This window comes from Sinocyclocheilus rhinocerous, unplaced genomic scaffold (assembly GCF_001515625.1).
Source record: "Sinocyclocheilus rhinocerous isolate Xijiao unplaced genomic scaffold, SAMN03320098_v1.1 scaffold830, whole genome shotgun sequence".
Classification (NCBI taxonomy): domain Eukaryota; kingdom Metazoa; phylum Chordata; class Actinopteri; order Cypriniformes; family Cyprinidae; genus Sinocyclocheilus; species Sinocyclocheilus rhinocerous.
Window position 1 is genome coordinate 403,137 of NW_015636881.1, and position 15,834 is coordinate 418,970.

General features: G+C 37.5%; 1 protein-coding gene across 2 annotated transcripts in view; it reads right to left on the bottom strand.

Annotated features, from left to right (window-relative positions):
- LOC107748266 (zinc finger protein 609-like) overlaps positions 1-15,566 on the bottom strand; it is a 64,974-nt gene extending 49,408 nt beyond the window's left edge. The window contains exons 1-2 of one of the 2 annotated variants that reach the window (XM_016562999.1): positions 15,163-15,566; positions 6,955-7,823 (exon numbers count right to left, since the gene is read on the bottom strand). In XM_016562999.1, coding sequence (XP_016418485.1) covers positions 6,955-7,698 — 744 coding nt within the window. In that variant the 5' untranslated portion in view covers positions 7,699-7,823; positions 15,163-15,566. The remainder of the gene's footprint in view (positions 1-6,954; positions 7,824-15,162) is intronic. The other variant, XM_016563000.1, reaches the window with a different exon arrangement.
- Positions 15,567-15,834: the final 268 nt, after the last annotated feature.

Genomic DNA, 15,834 nt, shown 5'->3' on the forward strand with positions numbered 1-15,834 from the left:
TTTAGCATGTCTAATTATTTGAAAGCATAAAAACAAGTTTCATTTATTCTTACAATAGCCTTGTGATTTTTTGCTCAGAAATTCTGTGTTGTGTATTTACATTTAAGGCGTAAAACATTAATCTATCTTTTAAGTAATGAAAATTAAACTAATTTTATTTTTTGGAAAATAAAGGTCATTTAATATTACAATAAAAACATTGAAGAAATATTGTATGATTATTCCTTAAAAATAAGGATTTAATAATTTTAGTAGTAGTAGTAGCCTATTCTACTGAAAAATAGTAGGCTAATATATTTATCAATCAAGTTAAACCGAACTTTTATTTTGACGGGTTGCCGTGAATACCGTTACATTTCTGCGTGTATATGATATGAGGATAGTTTTACTCAAATTAAATGGTCAAATGCTCATGAAGTGAGCATCATCTCAGAACAGTTCTGAAGATGTTGTTCACGTATTTATGTCCTTATAGAGACGGCAGACGTTAATATCACCAGAAGCGTCGCGCGCGATTCAGAGTAGTAAACAAAACCGCATGTCTGCGCCATTCATTAAGTGAAGTGACATGTCACTTCATGGGGGTAACCCATACTCGGAATTAGTGCTCTGCATTTATCCCATCCGAAGTGCACACACACAGCAGTGAACACACACACACACACCGACTTCCCCTTTAACACAGAGTTAACACAGAGTGTGCTCACTTGGCAGAACTCCGCTGTGTGTGCGAGATACAGAGAGCGCGACCAAGTAATGTAGAGACAGAAATGACATGCCGTCATGTAAATAAGATAAATAACATAAGGCTATTTAGTTTGTTTAATAAAAGAACAAGGTATAGACGTGTTGTATAGGAAAGGTAACTTTAAATGACTTCTGTTGTGATCTGGCGCTATAGAGAAAATAAAATAAAATAAAATAAAATAAAATTAACTTGACCTTCAAGGAGGGTGGGGGTGCCGTTGGGGGGGTGGGCCGCCCTCCTAATATAATGGCAGGGGAAACACTGCATAATGAGTAACTGAGACTGTGGGGGTGGGGGGTAACACTACCCTCAGCACTAGGGGTGTAACGATCCATCGATATGGATCGATACATCGATTAAATGTCTAACAATACGATGTATCCATGCCACACGTAAAATATCGATATCTGTAGTATAAATAGACACCTTATTTTGACACTGGATGTGAAACTTTAAGATAAATGTTCATGTCATATGTTTTGGTTGCACTTGTGAGTTAATAAAAATGTTGGTTGTTTAAAATAGGTATATAATATAATAGTATTGATATATCGATCGATATTCTCCTGTATCGAATCGTATCGTAAAATTTTTTGAAGTATCTGCAAAATCATATCGCTGGGTATGAGAATCGATATCGTATCGTATCGTGACGAACCATCCGATTTACATCCCTACTCAGCACCAAGGCAGCATTAGTGTTGCTGAATTGCTCAATTCATTCGGGGGCTCCCATGATGAGAGTGTGTGAAATAGTGGGCGATTAAATGTCTAACAATACGATGTATCCATGCCACACGTAAAATATCGATATCTGTAGTATAAATAGACACCTTATTTTGACACTGGATGTGAAACTTTAAGATAAATGTTCATGTCATATGTTTTGGTTGCACTTGTGAGTTAATAAAAATGTTGGTTGTTTAAAATAGGTATATAATATAATAGTATTGATATATCGATCGATATTCTCCTGTATCGAATCGTATCGTAAAATTTTTTGAAGTATCTGCAAAATCATATCGCTGGGTATGAGAATCGATATCGTATCGTATCGTGACGAACCATCCGATTTACATCCCTACTCAGCACCAAGGCAGCATTAGTGTTGCTGAATTGCTCAATTCATTCGGGGGCTCCCATGATGAGAGGGTGTGAAATAGTGGGGAAAAAAAAAAAAACAGAAGATGGATGCGAGACAAGGAAAACATGAATATTTTAACAAAAGTGCAAAATTCAGCACACAATTCAGCAAAGAGAAATAAAAAGTGTCTATTTCAAACAGACAAACAGCTAGCAAATATTTGAAGAAGAAAAAATTAAATGAAGTGCCCAGACGTCAGAATTGGCCAACATTTTTGATACCGGTCTATAATTTAGTTGGCTGATGTGCAGTTTGTTGAAGGGCCAATGACATAAGAGAATCCATGATAAAGAAAAAAAAAGGTATATTTATCAACTCTAACCTTGAATACATAAAAGTGTACATGTCTTAATCTCTCTCTTTTTTTTTTAAGGTTTTAAGTATTTTTGGTCAAGGTAAATTATTATTCATTCATAAATCTTGCTTCTTTTTGGGGGGAGTCGCACCACATGACATTTAACAATCTGAACTAACCATGTCAAATTATTTTGAATGACTTATTGGCCTCGACACAATCATGGGTATACTAGGTTTTTTTTCTGTAGGTTTATTAAGCATGTTGGTTGCACCACATGACCACATGTGGTTTATTGGAAAAACGTTTTTAAAATACAAATAAGTCAATATAATTATGAACTCAAGACATTTGCGTCATGCTGAAATTGAAATTTCTCCCAAAAACTATCTAAATGAATTTCAATTCAGAAATTAAAAACAATTCAATTCATGTAAAATTGCATTTTCAATGTATTTTTGAATAAACCAAGAGAAGACAAAAAAAAATAGTCAAGTCATTGACCCAGTAAGAAGAGTTAAAGGAACAAACTTAACATTTCAGATTCAATCACACCAACATAATTACTAGTGCCAGAACGGACTTTTATGCAACATTTAACGCCAATATGCATAGATGTGTAAACTGCAAACTAAAGCAGCACTAAACACAGCCTGGATTGTCTCCTCCACAAAGCAATGCTAAATCATTCTGTCGCTGAAATCTTCAACAATACCCTCTAATCTTCTTAAAAGGATCTTTTCAGTGACACTAACCTCATTAGAGCAAGAGTAACTCGACAGACAATGCCAGAGCACAAAGATGTTAAACACACCACAAGACTAAGCAACATTGAATGGCAGCTCTTTACACATTCTGCGGTACAAGAAAGATGTAAGAATGAGATCTTGTGATTTTCTTGATCAAACAATAATGTTCCACTTTTCATAGCAGCCCAAGGGCTTAAAGTATTGTGCTTGTCAAAATGAAAGAACTGCCATTACAAAGAGATTCATGATGGTCCAATGCCCACCCCCACAACACTGGGTTACTTTATACAACAGCTGTTTTTGCTAAAGGAGGAGGCTAAATAAATTTTGATTTCGGCAAAACAATGTGCTGCACATGCTATGCATTATGTAAAGTTTTCTACAAAAATTACAGCCAATCACTGCAAGTTACCACCCTCATTCTGTACCGTGAGAGCGGTTCAAACGATCAGACCACATACCCTAAATGAACACATCACGATTCATAATATGCATCCTAAGCAGTCAGCCAGAGTAGGATTAGTGCATCTCAAACATAATGCATAATGCATGGCAAAAGATTCTGGGATGATGAACTGCTTGCAGTGGATTTCTCAAAGTGTGCTTCAGGCTAGGATTGTTCACGAAACCAGACAGGACTATGCAGCATTTCTTTTTCAACTCTTTTAACTGTGACAAATCCGAGGCTGAAGCTGCAACAGTTTTACTAAAGATGCGCAATATAATGGAACCATATTGATTATCAAGCAATATTAGTGATTTTGTATTGACTTATCAGTATTGGCATTGAATAGTGGACAATTAAATGTGTATGCTTGTTTCTACTAACTTTTTTAAATGTTCAATTGCTCCTGTAGTCATCTACCTTTAACTCTAGTACTAAAAGGCATGGTGCTAGAAAACAAAGCAAATTTCAGTCTTTTTCTATAATACTTATTATTTCTTCTTTCCTGCAATTTTTTTGAGCTAATCTCAAAATGAATAGCTATACATGTATTAAACTGTACATTATAAATGTTGTAATCTTTAAAAGGTTAGTTCACTCAAAAATTGTTACACATTTCTGTTAAAAATCCAAACCCATAAGAATTGAGTTTATCTTTAAGACACAAATGCCCTGTCATTGAAAGCGCATGTAACAAAAACTTTAATAACTTAAAAATTTCTTTAAAAATCATGCATGCAAGTTTGAGTTTCCATTTACTATATTTGATGTGCTCTATGCATGTTTATTGATCAACTGTTCTTATGTGAATAAAAGGCTAATTAAATATGTACATGGTATAAAGCAAATGATCTCTTCAAGTGACTTGGATTATACCATTTGATTCATATGGAGTTTTGCTTACATGGAATTTCAATGGAGGAACAAAAACCTCTCAGGTTTCATTAAAAATATCTTCATTTATATTTTGAAGATGAATGGAAGTCTTATGGGATTGTAATGACATGAGGATGAGTAAATTATGACAACCCTTTACATTTTCTACAAGCACCATAACATTGAGAAAAAAGAAAACATTTCTTTTTTAACAAAATAGTATTTATTTAAATAATATTTTACAATAAAACGAAGATAACTAGCAGCTTATTGGCATTGGCCAGAGCGTTTCTTTTGAAAGTGTGGTTCATCTAAAATTTGGAACCAACAATTAATGGCTCATTCTTTGGAATTTTGAAATTTCAATTGTTATAGTATCACTTAATATGGTGGTCTTGTGTCCCAATTAATACTCCAAGTAGTGCAAGCATGTGAACTGTGCAGCAGCCCTGATTTCTTCAGCAGTCCTCTTTCGCCTCAGTGGAACTGTGGGAGCGATGACAAGCTCCTTAGTGTGTAGGAAGTTAAAGACTTCATCCACTTACAATGCAACCACCCCCCTTTTTTTTCTCAGCAGAACCGAGCAGAGCACCTTCCAACCTCTCAGAAAGCTACAAGCAGACTTCACCGCTGGCATTTAACACATGATCTCTCCCCACCTCCGTTTGGAAGCACTGCGGCAACTTTAGGCATTCAACAGTTTTCTCTCATTTATTCATTCCTTCCCTCATTTATCGGTTTCTGTTTGTTTATCCCCCTCTGTTCTGCCCTCTAGCTTTCTCTCTGCTCACATTGAGAGGTGAAATGAGGCATGCTGGAAATTTGCTGGCTGACAATGGAGGACAGCTGCTCTCACTGCTCAAGCCTTTCATGAGCTGAATTAGCAGTGCGAGCTCGCCGCGCTGCCTTCCCCCACCCTTGCTGCTGGCTTTAACACCCATCCAGACATACTAGCAGTCGCCATATACAAAGCTGAGGGAAAAGGCTTAGTTTCTCAGATCTGCCATTGCTTTAATGGCTGATATTTTGCCCCCTTGTATTCTTTAATCAATTAACCTTTGCGTGCTGTATCACGAGCCAAAAGAAAACTCAACATTTCAAACGCTATCAAAAAAACACCAAATTGAACATGTTTTTGCACCACCCAACTCTATTACCAAAACTAAAAAAAACAGAGGTTGACCTATTGGATTTTGCAGATACTAAAAATGGAGGTGGGGAAAACATCAGAAAATCTATTAATCAGTCAACAGTTTATAAAATATATTGAACGTACAAGATATTGATTGTTGAATGTCTTTCCTTAAAAGTGGCCTACAGGAACCTAAATTATATGAAATATCAGTGTAAAATCAACTGTCACAACATAAAATGTAAAAAATAGTGTTCTAGATCTCAGATGAAGAATCGCTACCAATTTATTATACAAATAATTTCATACTTATTTTGAGTTTTAAACATTGTAATTACTTAATATCCACGAACAAACACCGGGAAGCAAATATCTATTTTGTTCTGACTTGCTTCCAAGAAGAAGGCACTACGGAAATCTGGGGAAAGTACAGGATTTGGCTTTGATTTACAGCATTTGGGTCATCAATACAACATTTAGGCTACTCTTTAGCGATCTGAAATTATAGTTACAGACCTAATCAACCACAGATTTATCTTGTCACAGCATCTCATCAAAAAGACAAAAAACCTTAGGGAGTGACCTTAAAATAGGCTTTTAAACCATTTCCAAAAGTCACAGGGTAGGCTCTTTACCGTGACTGAAATTTCAATGTTGGCCAATCTATGTAACAAAGCACAACAGTAGCAAACATAATCCTGAAATGAATTTGACAATCCGCAGCTGTTTTTTTAGTCGAACAGTATGTACTTGCAAAAAGTTACATCATTAAGTTTCATACAGATAAAAGGCCAATGTAAAAGTGACAAACAAACATTGGCATCACTTAGTTTCTTAAGATCTGAAACTGGATTTGAAGCTTTAATTGGAATTTCCTTCCCAATTTTAATGATCCCCAGAAGCACAGAAGCTGTTCTGTTCTGATTAAAAGCTTGTATACAAGCAGTTAAATGACCTTCTTCCAGCCCTTCCCCCACTGCAAGTTTAGGCCAGTGGGGTTAGGAGGGTCTGAGCTCTTTCCCTACCCCCTCAACCACATCTTTGGCTCCTGGGATTAAGCGACATGGACAGTCAAACCAGGCCTAAACTTCCTTCTATTCATAGATCGGAACGACAGGAAGAAAAATTCTGTAATGTAATAGTGTTAGCATAATGCTGCCAATATTGCTTAAATACTGCTTTTTTTACACAAACTATGATAATTTATTTAATCCTTCAAAAATATATTTTTTTAAATGCCAGAGCCACAACCTAGTGCTTTAATTACCATGATGCTTATTTACGTAATGCAATTTTGAATCTGGCTCACAACATTTACTCAGTTTGTTCCCTCCTCTTCTGCATATCATTTCCAGTCCTCTCTTTACTATCTGATCCATAAAAGTGGCAAAATGTCAATCAAAAAGCACATGCGATGCAAAGAAAACATGACCGCAGAGGAAACAACTTACTTGCATTCAGGCGACTAGGTCGCTAATATTGACACCCGTTATCAATACTTCAATAACACAATTTCCATTGGCTGCTAAACGGTTCAAATTCACAAGCGGGCCTTCCGCGCTTACCTTTTCATTTTTCACCTTCTTCAAAGCTCTGTATTCCCCGTCAAGCTCCTCTGGCTCTGATTTAATAGCTAACGGAGAGACAATTCCAACAGTTTCCAGAGCGTTATTCCCAAGCTGCTCTGTCACAGCCATGTCTGCATTTTGTGTATTGTCAAAGGGCGTGTTGCGTGTGGTTCCAAACGCCTGAGCGTTTGCTACTATCTCCTTCTCAATTGCCACGACTGCAACTGGTCCGCTTTCGCTTTTTTCTTTCTTGTTTTTCCCGCTCGATACTTCCTTCTCCTTTTTGCTGTTGGGCACGCCGCGTGAGGCCTTGGCGCCCTTCTCGACGCCTTTGCCAGGAGCAGAGGTGCCGCCTCCTGAACTACCTGTCGCACCAGTAACCACCCCTTGGGTCCGTCCCTGATAGTCCTTTTTTGCTCCATCTGCAGCTGGAGTCTTGCTGCTATTGTCTTTAGAATTTTTGTTGCGTTTCGATTTTGATTTGCTCTCTTTGCCCTGAGGGGCGCTCACCGGGCTCACGAACTTGATATTGTCTGGCAGAGCCGCTACTGCGCTAGGTGGAGCTGCCATTCCTCCTCCGTCCTTGGTGCCAGACATCTCGAGTTTGTCCTTCTCTAGGTCAGCATCAAGGTCGATAATCAGATTTCCAACCCCGATATCCCACTCATCACCGCTGTCGTAAGTGTCCACCGCATTCGAGTCCACACCTTTCCCGCCTGCAGTGCCACCACTTAGGGACATTTTAGTGCCAGCGGCCCAGGTTTGTCACAGTAACGTCTGATACCTCGGACTGCCAGGGTGTGGGGAGAAGGAGAACAGTAGCCTCAACGTATTGATGTCAACTTCCCAGTCACCCACATTTTGCCCTAGAGGAGAGACACACAAAAGGGATTATCTGACTTGAAAATGTAGTCTGAAATGGTAAGCGATGAATATGCAGCACATGGACTTGACTTAACACACAAGAGCAAATATAAAACGTGAGTAATAACATTGACCTTCTTTAAAATGTATACATAAGCTTCTTTACATAGTACACAAATTGAATAAAAGAAAAGTGTGAGAGTTATAGTGTCTTAACCAGATGCAATCCATATTTTCCTTGTTAATCTGAGAAACTCAACAGAAAGGCTTGTTTTCTTGCCATTATTTTGAGCTACACAGTTTTGTTATTTCATCACATTCAAATCAAATTTCAGTAGCACTTTTTTTTACAGTCCTGTTATGCATGCATATGCTATGTACATATTATAGTAATAACTGGGTAATAACTAGGTTCTAACCATAAACCTTAACTTAACCTATGTTAAATGCATGTAGTTACCTTACATTACTCAGTACTTTCTTGATTAACACTACATTGTACATTGTAAGTGCATGTACAGTAGGGCTGCACGATATATCGTTTCAACATCGATATCGCGATGTGCGCATCCATGATAGTCACATCGCAGGATGTGCGATGTTTAGTATACTGATCGTTATATTTATACTGATTGTTTTCTTTGCTCACACACAGACACGTGTCTACACCGGACGCGACAGCTGTACAGAGATACCCATTTTAAATAAATTTAGTAGCAGAGCTACTGCAAGGGATTTTCAGTGCTGGAAATCAATTTATCCTTTGTTGAAACTCCCGCATCGTCGCGGACAGCACAGGTCACGGTCGCTTAGCAACAGCAGACGCCACGAAAGCACAAGGTCCCGAGCGGTTTGGAAAGAAGGAGAAAGCGGCGCGGCTGGCGTTTTCCACATGTTTTTAGGCGCGACATGTGAACGGCCCCAAAGTCTGTCTACACTGGACGCGACAAAGCGACCTTTGCAAATCATTTGAACTTTGTGTCAGTACGTCATAAAGAGAATGCGGCATTAGTTTACTGTCGGTGATTTGTCGTGTCGCGCCGCATTCAGTGTAGACAGCATCACTGATTATAATGGCCTCTATTGTATTTTGTCGCGTCGCGCCGCTCGCGTCCAGTGTAGACACTGTGAGCCACGCAGATGCACGTGAACACTGAATTCTGTTCACTTCTGCGTCTATTTGTGCCTGAAATACTGTGCTCTGCAAGTATCCTTGTAAACGCAGTTGCTTATGGCTTAGGTGAAGGGAAACAATTGAGAAAGAAAATGGATGTGTAACAGTATATTGGTTCTAGGGTTGGGTACTGTTCACATTTTAACCGGTACGGTACCGGTATCGGTACCTGAATTTCTGTGCCGGTACCCAACCGTACCTTTTTTCGGTACTTTACTCTCTGTGGCATTAAACATTTAACTTAAATCAAATGAAAATTAAACCCTTTTATTTTTTGGCAAACAAACTGAGGTTTACTATTGAAATTAATACAAGCAGAAAAAATATATATATCGCAATGTGAGTTTTTTCCAGTATCGTGCAGCCCTAATGTACAGTAAAATAAATTGCACCCCACACTTCAACTTATGTAAATAACTTGTGCTGCTGTGGCATCTGGTGAAAAAACATTTGCAAAAGGGTTTCTAAACAACACTTGTGGTAGAAACAATACTGAAATATTTATTCTGGTTCATATTACTATTTATTCAGATACAAATGTGCAGAGTCCTGTCAGTAAAAAGTACATAAAGTTGAAAATGCAAACTTCGCAAACATAAAAATAGATGATAATTTAACACACACACAAATGTATGTTAAACTACAACATTTTTAATTCATTAGTACACAGTGATAGCCTATATTGGGACTGGGATATTGGCCAGGGGTGCATTTCCAAAAAACAACGTTAGCGAACTATGGTTGTTAGTTACATTGAACTCTATTGGTAACGTCGGAACTTGCGACAAAAGTTGCATTTAGGAAACACACCCCAGGGTAATTATTCTTTACTTTGACATTTTAAGATTTCCAATTGGAATTTCCATCTTTTGCCATTTCCAAAATTATGCCAACAGATAATAAACATTGGTAATGGGTTTTAATTTTTTTTTCCATTTCATAGGCATTGCATTGATTGTATTGGCCAGTGGCAACCCTGCTCTCTAGATATCAGCATTGGCTATTGCAAACTCTATTACCACTTGACCACGACTTTAGTCGTTAACAAACGTCTATAATCTTGCAAACAAAAGCACAATGTTACACTCTGAACAGCGAGCAAGGTTTGGATAATAATGGTAACATTTTTTGCAAAGCCATTTGCTTCTAAACAGAACACTGATGTGTGTAATTGTAAGCATTTTGACCTATATTTTGTGCCAAAGTATTGGTTAAGAGCATGTGTCTGCTGACATTGGGCTTCATTCAAAGCCTGATGTCTGTAAACTAATTAAGGCAGCCATTCTTTGTCTCACACAAGTCAAAGGAGCATGCACTTTGACCTCTGACAGTGTAAATAATTAACACTTAAGTCTGCAGAATTTGTCCTGCAGTGCTAAGGGGCTCAGGGCTGCAAACAAGGGCTGGAAAGCAACGACCACACTGTTCTAATAAAAAAGAAACCGCAGCCTTACACTAAATCTGTAAGAATCTGATTAACTCATGTTAGTCTATCCATGTTTGAAATGCTTCACCAAGCTTCAGCGAGGAGAGGGCTTTGTTCAATAAGCTGGAGCTTGTATCAGCCTTTCATTTAGTTTCTTATAGGTTTTCGCAAGTCTCAGATCACCACAAAAGCCACAGAGTGGAATTGAATGAGAGTAATTTCGTTTCAGACACTGAAATTCCCCAATCAAGCATCTCACATGAATTGACTGTGCTTCTAGTTTGAATGCCTAATACGTATCTCGAAATAAATGCTTACGGTAATGTTTAATTGATATTAACCGTAGCTTCCATATCATACATTTTTAAATCCTCTTGAATTTTGTGAATCTAGATTGACAGTCCTGATGGAGATGATTGTGTTGCCATTTAAATAAGGATTTGGTGCAACTACTGCAACAGAGTCATTGGATTCTCTGTAACTATGCCTTGTAAATGACAATATCCCACCAAGAACAAGACACAAAACCTTGTATTGATTGTAGGCCCCTTCATTGATGAGCCATCATCTGACAACCATGCACGCTCTACATAATCCCAGATGGTCATTCTTTCACAGTGGGCAGATCTAAAGGCTGCAGATGTTCTGCTGGAACAAACAGTCAAAGGGGTCAAAGTCAGTTTGTAACATCTGTAGCTAACCTGTGCACTGTGGTTTCATGTGAAAAGCCTGTTTGATCCCTTTAAAAGTCCAGGAGATGTACAGCTTATTCAATACGTTTTTTAAACATGGCATCACAGAATGAATGTTTTAGGAACACAAATCTCAAAAAAAATTTTTTTAGATAATTGTCTATATAAATAGACAATTATGTCTATAAATAATTGTCAGTGAACTACGGCTCTGTGCAGTAATGCCGCTCCATCTGAAAGCAGGTGATGGAGATTTACTACTAATCAAGGAACCGGCTTTACTGACGAGATGTGCATGACAATCGCATGCGATTAATTGCACAGCCCTACATATTGATATTTGTTTTTCTGTTGTAAAATCATATAAAATAGTGAACAGGGAAACTTATTTTGAACAAACAGCCATTATTGTCAAGTATGTACAGGGATCTACGCTTACTTTTCTTTTTAGGAGCACTTGTGCTCCTAACTTAAAAAATTTAGGAGTTTAGCTCCTAAAATAAAATTTATAGTCGCACGCAGTAGTTTTCAGTCGCAAATGCAAATTTAAATACAGTACAGATCTGTGTAAAAAGGCTTGCTTTCCACAGTTTTTCACTAAATTTACACAAGGAAGAATGAGATATAATTTCTATTTGTGCACCGATGTAACAATACAGTAATAGTAATAAATAGCTATATTTCGCTAAAACATTTTTAAGCGTTTTTAAGCCATACAGAGATTTTTTTTAAACATTTCTGAAAGATAACACTAATAGAATGTTGAATTAGTGTTTAGAACAGATTTCTTATAAAAGTTCATTGGAACTGATTCTGGAAAGAATCAAGTTCCACTAACATAAGATATTAAAACACAAACTCATATTAATGACAAGCTGTCTTTAGGAAACTTAATGCTAAATAAAAGTACATTAAAATCATCACACTTTTCACAATGTTGGCTAATTTTATATGGCCGATAAAATATAAAATATAATTAGAATGATCATCCCTATTGATGTCACAAAAACAAAACAGACAGTGAATAACATTACTCTGCATTAGAAAGATAACTTAAAGGCACAATCTAACAAAAGTGCATAACAGACCACTTGTTGTAACGGCAATAAAGATTGAATGCTGAACTGAATGATGTGCATAGCTTGAGTGGTGACACAACGGTAAATTCATAATGAGTGTATGGATCTTTCGAAGCATTCACAAACATTACAGAGCTACAGCAATATATCTCTCTTCCAGCTGTACGCTCCCATCGGCTCAGACCTATTGATTTCTCTGGACTATCCTAACACAGGATCAGAGAACTTTCAATATCAAAGCTTGTTTGTGGTAGGAGCACTACGATATATGGACTAAAAAAAACATTAAAAAAACACAGCTGTCTAGACCAAAGCTGAGCAAAAGCTTTTTTTAAGTGTAAAGACAGAAAACATCTAGCTCTGGCCTGCAGACAAATCTCAACTCTACAGACACTAAACAGTAAAAGAGAGAGAGAGAGAGAAAACTGTCTGAGACACAGGTAATAGATTCGCCCTCCGGCTGACTGCCAACTCATCTCCACACAAGTACTCTACAACATTGTTACTGATAAAAGAAAATCATTAAAGTTCACATATCTGCCTGTGTTTGGTGTCAAGAAACCCTTACAAAAATATTGCTATGTTTTTTTGGACATGGTGTCATGGAATGAAGTTCCTTTGAGCACCATAGTATTACCATCTATAACACTGTTGTACAATAATATCAGAGTACTGCAACGTGAAGGCAGATGATGTGTGACCAATATCATCAACCTATATCAATGTGCTACACTGTATTAACATAATCTGTCACCAAAGGAGGAAACTGTAAACAAAATACTATATATGAAAGTCAAGTTCAGACTCTTTAAATGATTTCTGAAACATCTTCAACATATGTCAGCATGTATCTGCACCAATGCTTCATTACATTTCATTACACTTCTTTCAAAGAACAAATTAACTCTGGGTTTTCTTTTCAAAGCTGATTCTTTTCCATATGCTATATACGATGATTTTTCTGCTTTATAAATGTTGTCTTCACTTGATGCTATTTGATATCCGTGCTGATTCTTTAAATAGATACAATAGGGCAAATGCATTTCAGTTGCATTCACACACACACTCAATAGTGCACAATAGTTGCACTAGGAACCATGGGACTGAATAAACCAAGATCTTATTAACATACCAATGTATTTACATGGCCAAGGTATGTCAAAGAATACCATAGTGGTAATATCAGGGTTTCTGTAGGTTTTATGAAGAGACTTACATTTAAAACCTTTTTTAAGACCAAGTAAAGAACATTTAAGGAAATAATTTGATGGAACACAGTAAGTCAATATGATCTCTAAACAAGTAAGTAAATGTCTTGTATTAGCAATGCTTCGAGGTTTGAAAATACAACATCCAGCAGATATCCATTATTTATTTTTAATCACACTGGAAAATAGTGATGTTCTTCTTCATAATTGTTTGTCTTGTTTTCATTTGCAAACGTCTAAAGATTTCGAAATGGACACATTGACTTGAAAAACTAAATGATATAAGATAAGAAGTCTTGTTTTATGAGAATTTGATCAAAATTAAGTGAGTTTATGATTGAAACAAGAGCAAACATCTGCCTGTCAACTTAATTCACACTAAATCTTGTTCAGTTTCTCAGAAAACACGACCTTGCATGTTCAATTTGCATTTCAAGTAAATATATGTTGATTTAAGGACGTTTTGATATTTGTATTAAGAAAACAATACTTTAAATTTTTTTGCAGTGCATCCAACATTTAAAGCCATTACTTTATGAATTTAAGAGTTTCTGCCCTGATTTAAGACCTTTTGACATCTTAATTTCTGGAAGGGCAAATTAAGACTTTTAATACCCTTTTAAGACCCGAAGAAACCCTGTAATATGGTACACCTAAAACAATCAATATAAATGTTTAAAAATGTCCAATTCCCAACAATGTATGGTGACATTGAAATGTATTTCCCATTAGCCTGCAACAACAAATCATTTTGAATTGACCTTAAAGATAACTAAAGTTAGGTTTTGAGATAGTATCCATTGACAAGTAGCTCACGCAAGCAGTTTAAAGGTGATGAGCAGGAAAACTACTGTTTCTGACAAGGATGAGTGTAAGGCAGTGAAGATTAGCCACAGAGCTTATAATCCCCATCATAAAGCAAACACATTTGGCCTCTACTCAATCAACACAGTGATAAAACTAGCAGAATTATTGCTTGATACAATTATTCTGAACCAGTGGGAAAATCAAGCAAGCAGATAAGATATATTATAAAGATGGTATCAAATGTTAATACTTTGACAAACATTATTTACATTTCAAGTACTCTAAGGTACTTCAAAGAACACTATAATACTTGTTCAAAAACATGGTATTCTCCAGGTCCAAAATCCATTACATAACCATGGTACCATGTCTAAAAAGCCATGGTAATACCATGGTACCTTTTGTTAGTGTACGGGGGCTGCTCTGAAGACGTGTGGCTGCTGAAGGTTGTATTATTATATGGAGTCCTAGAGTGAGTTCTGTGTTTGAAAACAGTGATTCACTATGAATCTGCTGATACTCACACATCCTTTGACATTCATAACAGACTCGAGCTCTTCCACAGAGAACTGCAACTCCAGTATAAACAAACCAGTGCTGTTTTAAACACAGTCGGAGTGTTTATTGACTCCATAACCCGTGTGTTTCCTTACTCCGCGAGGGGAAAAATGTACATTACTGGTGTAATCGAGTAAACTGGGACTCGTTGTTCGATTCGCCGCACCTAACGCGCGGTTCAAACGCATTGGTCCGCGGTGCTCCTAAGGAAATGACTGGCTAAGATGGTCAAAGCATGTGTGAGCCATGACAACCGAGCTAAGCTAACGGGCTAAAGCACCTCCAGTCTCCATCTGCACCAATAAAACACCACCCCCTACCCACACACACACACACACACCATACACACATACATACGTACACACAAAAGAAATGTATTAATCCCATCGCCACTTACCCAACACGCGAACCCCTATCCAGAGAATACTTATGTACATTCCATAGAGAAAGGTGGAAATGCCTCTGGATTTGCGTACGGAATTCCAAAAATGATCCCAAAGCAGTGCACTTTCCAACACATCCAGCAACTAGAGATAGGGAAGGCCAGCAGCCATCACACTCCTAAAGATCACGTTCAGAAATGGAAACACTGCCTTGAAACTGGCATCGCAGGATCTAAATCTCAAAGAGTTTTTCAAATACGTCTTTCTTAAACTCCAGGACGATAAATCCAACATCTCGGCACGTCCATTTTCACGTATTCATTCATTTTTTTTCTCCCTTGAGTTGAGTCCTAGATCCCTAGCTCCTTTCAGTAAGGGAGATACAATGTAACTAAAGGGCAGGAGGAGGAAGCGCCATGAAATCCAGGAGAATGATCCGCATGGATTGAACCCTAGGCGCGCAGTGCGTGATAAAACGCGGAGACTGGATCGTCGTTCCATTCCACCGCTGCCAGGCATTCTTTCTGAAACTTCCCACGTGTTTGAATGTGTTGTGAGCAGTGTTGCCAATTTAGCAACTTTGTTGCTAGATTTAGCAACTTTTCGACTTGAAGCGGCGCTGGCAGACCGATCGGTGTATGACATCAAAGTACCGTGAGAGTTAATAGAGAGCAGACGGACCTGCA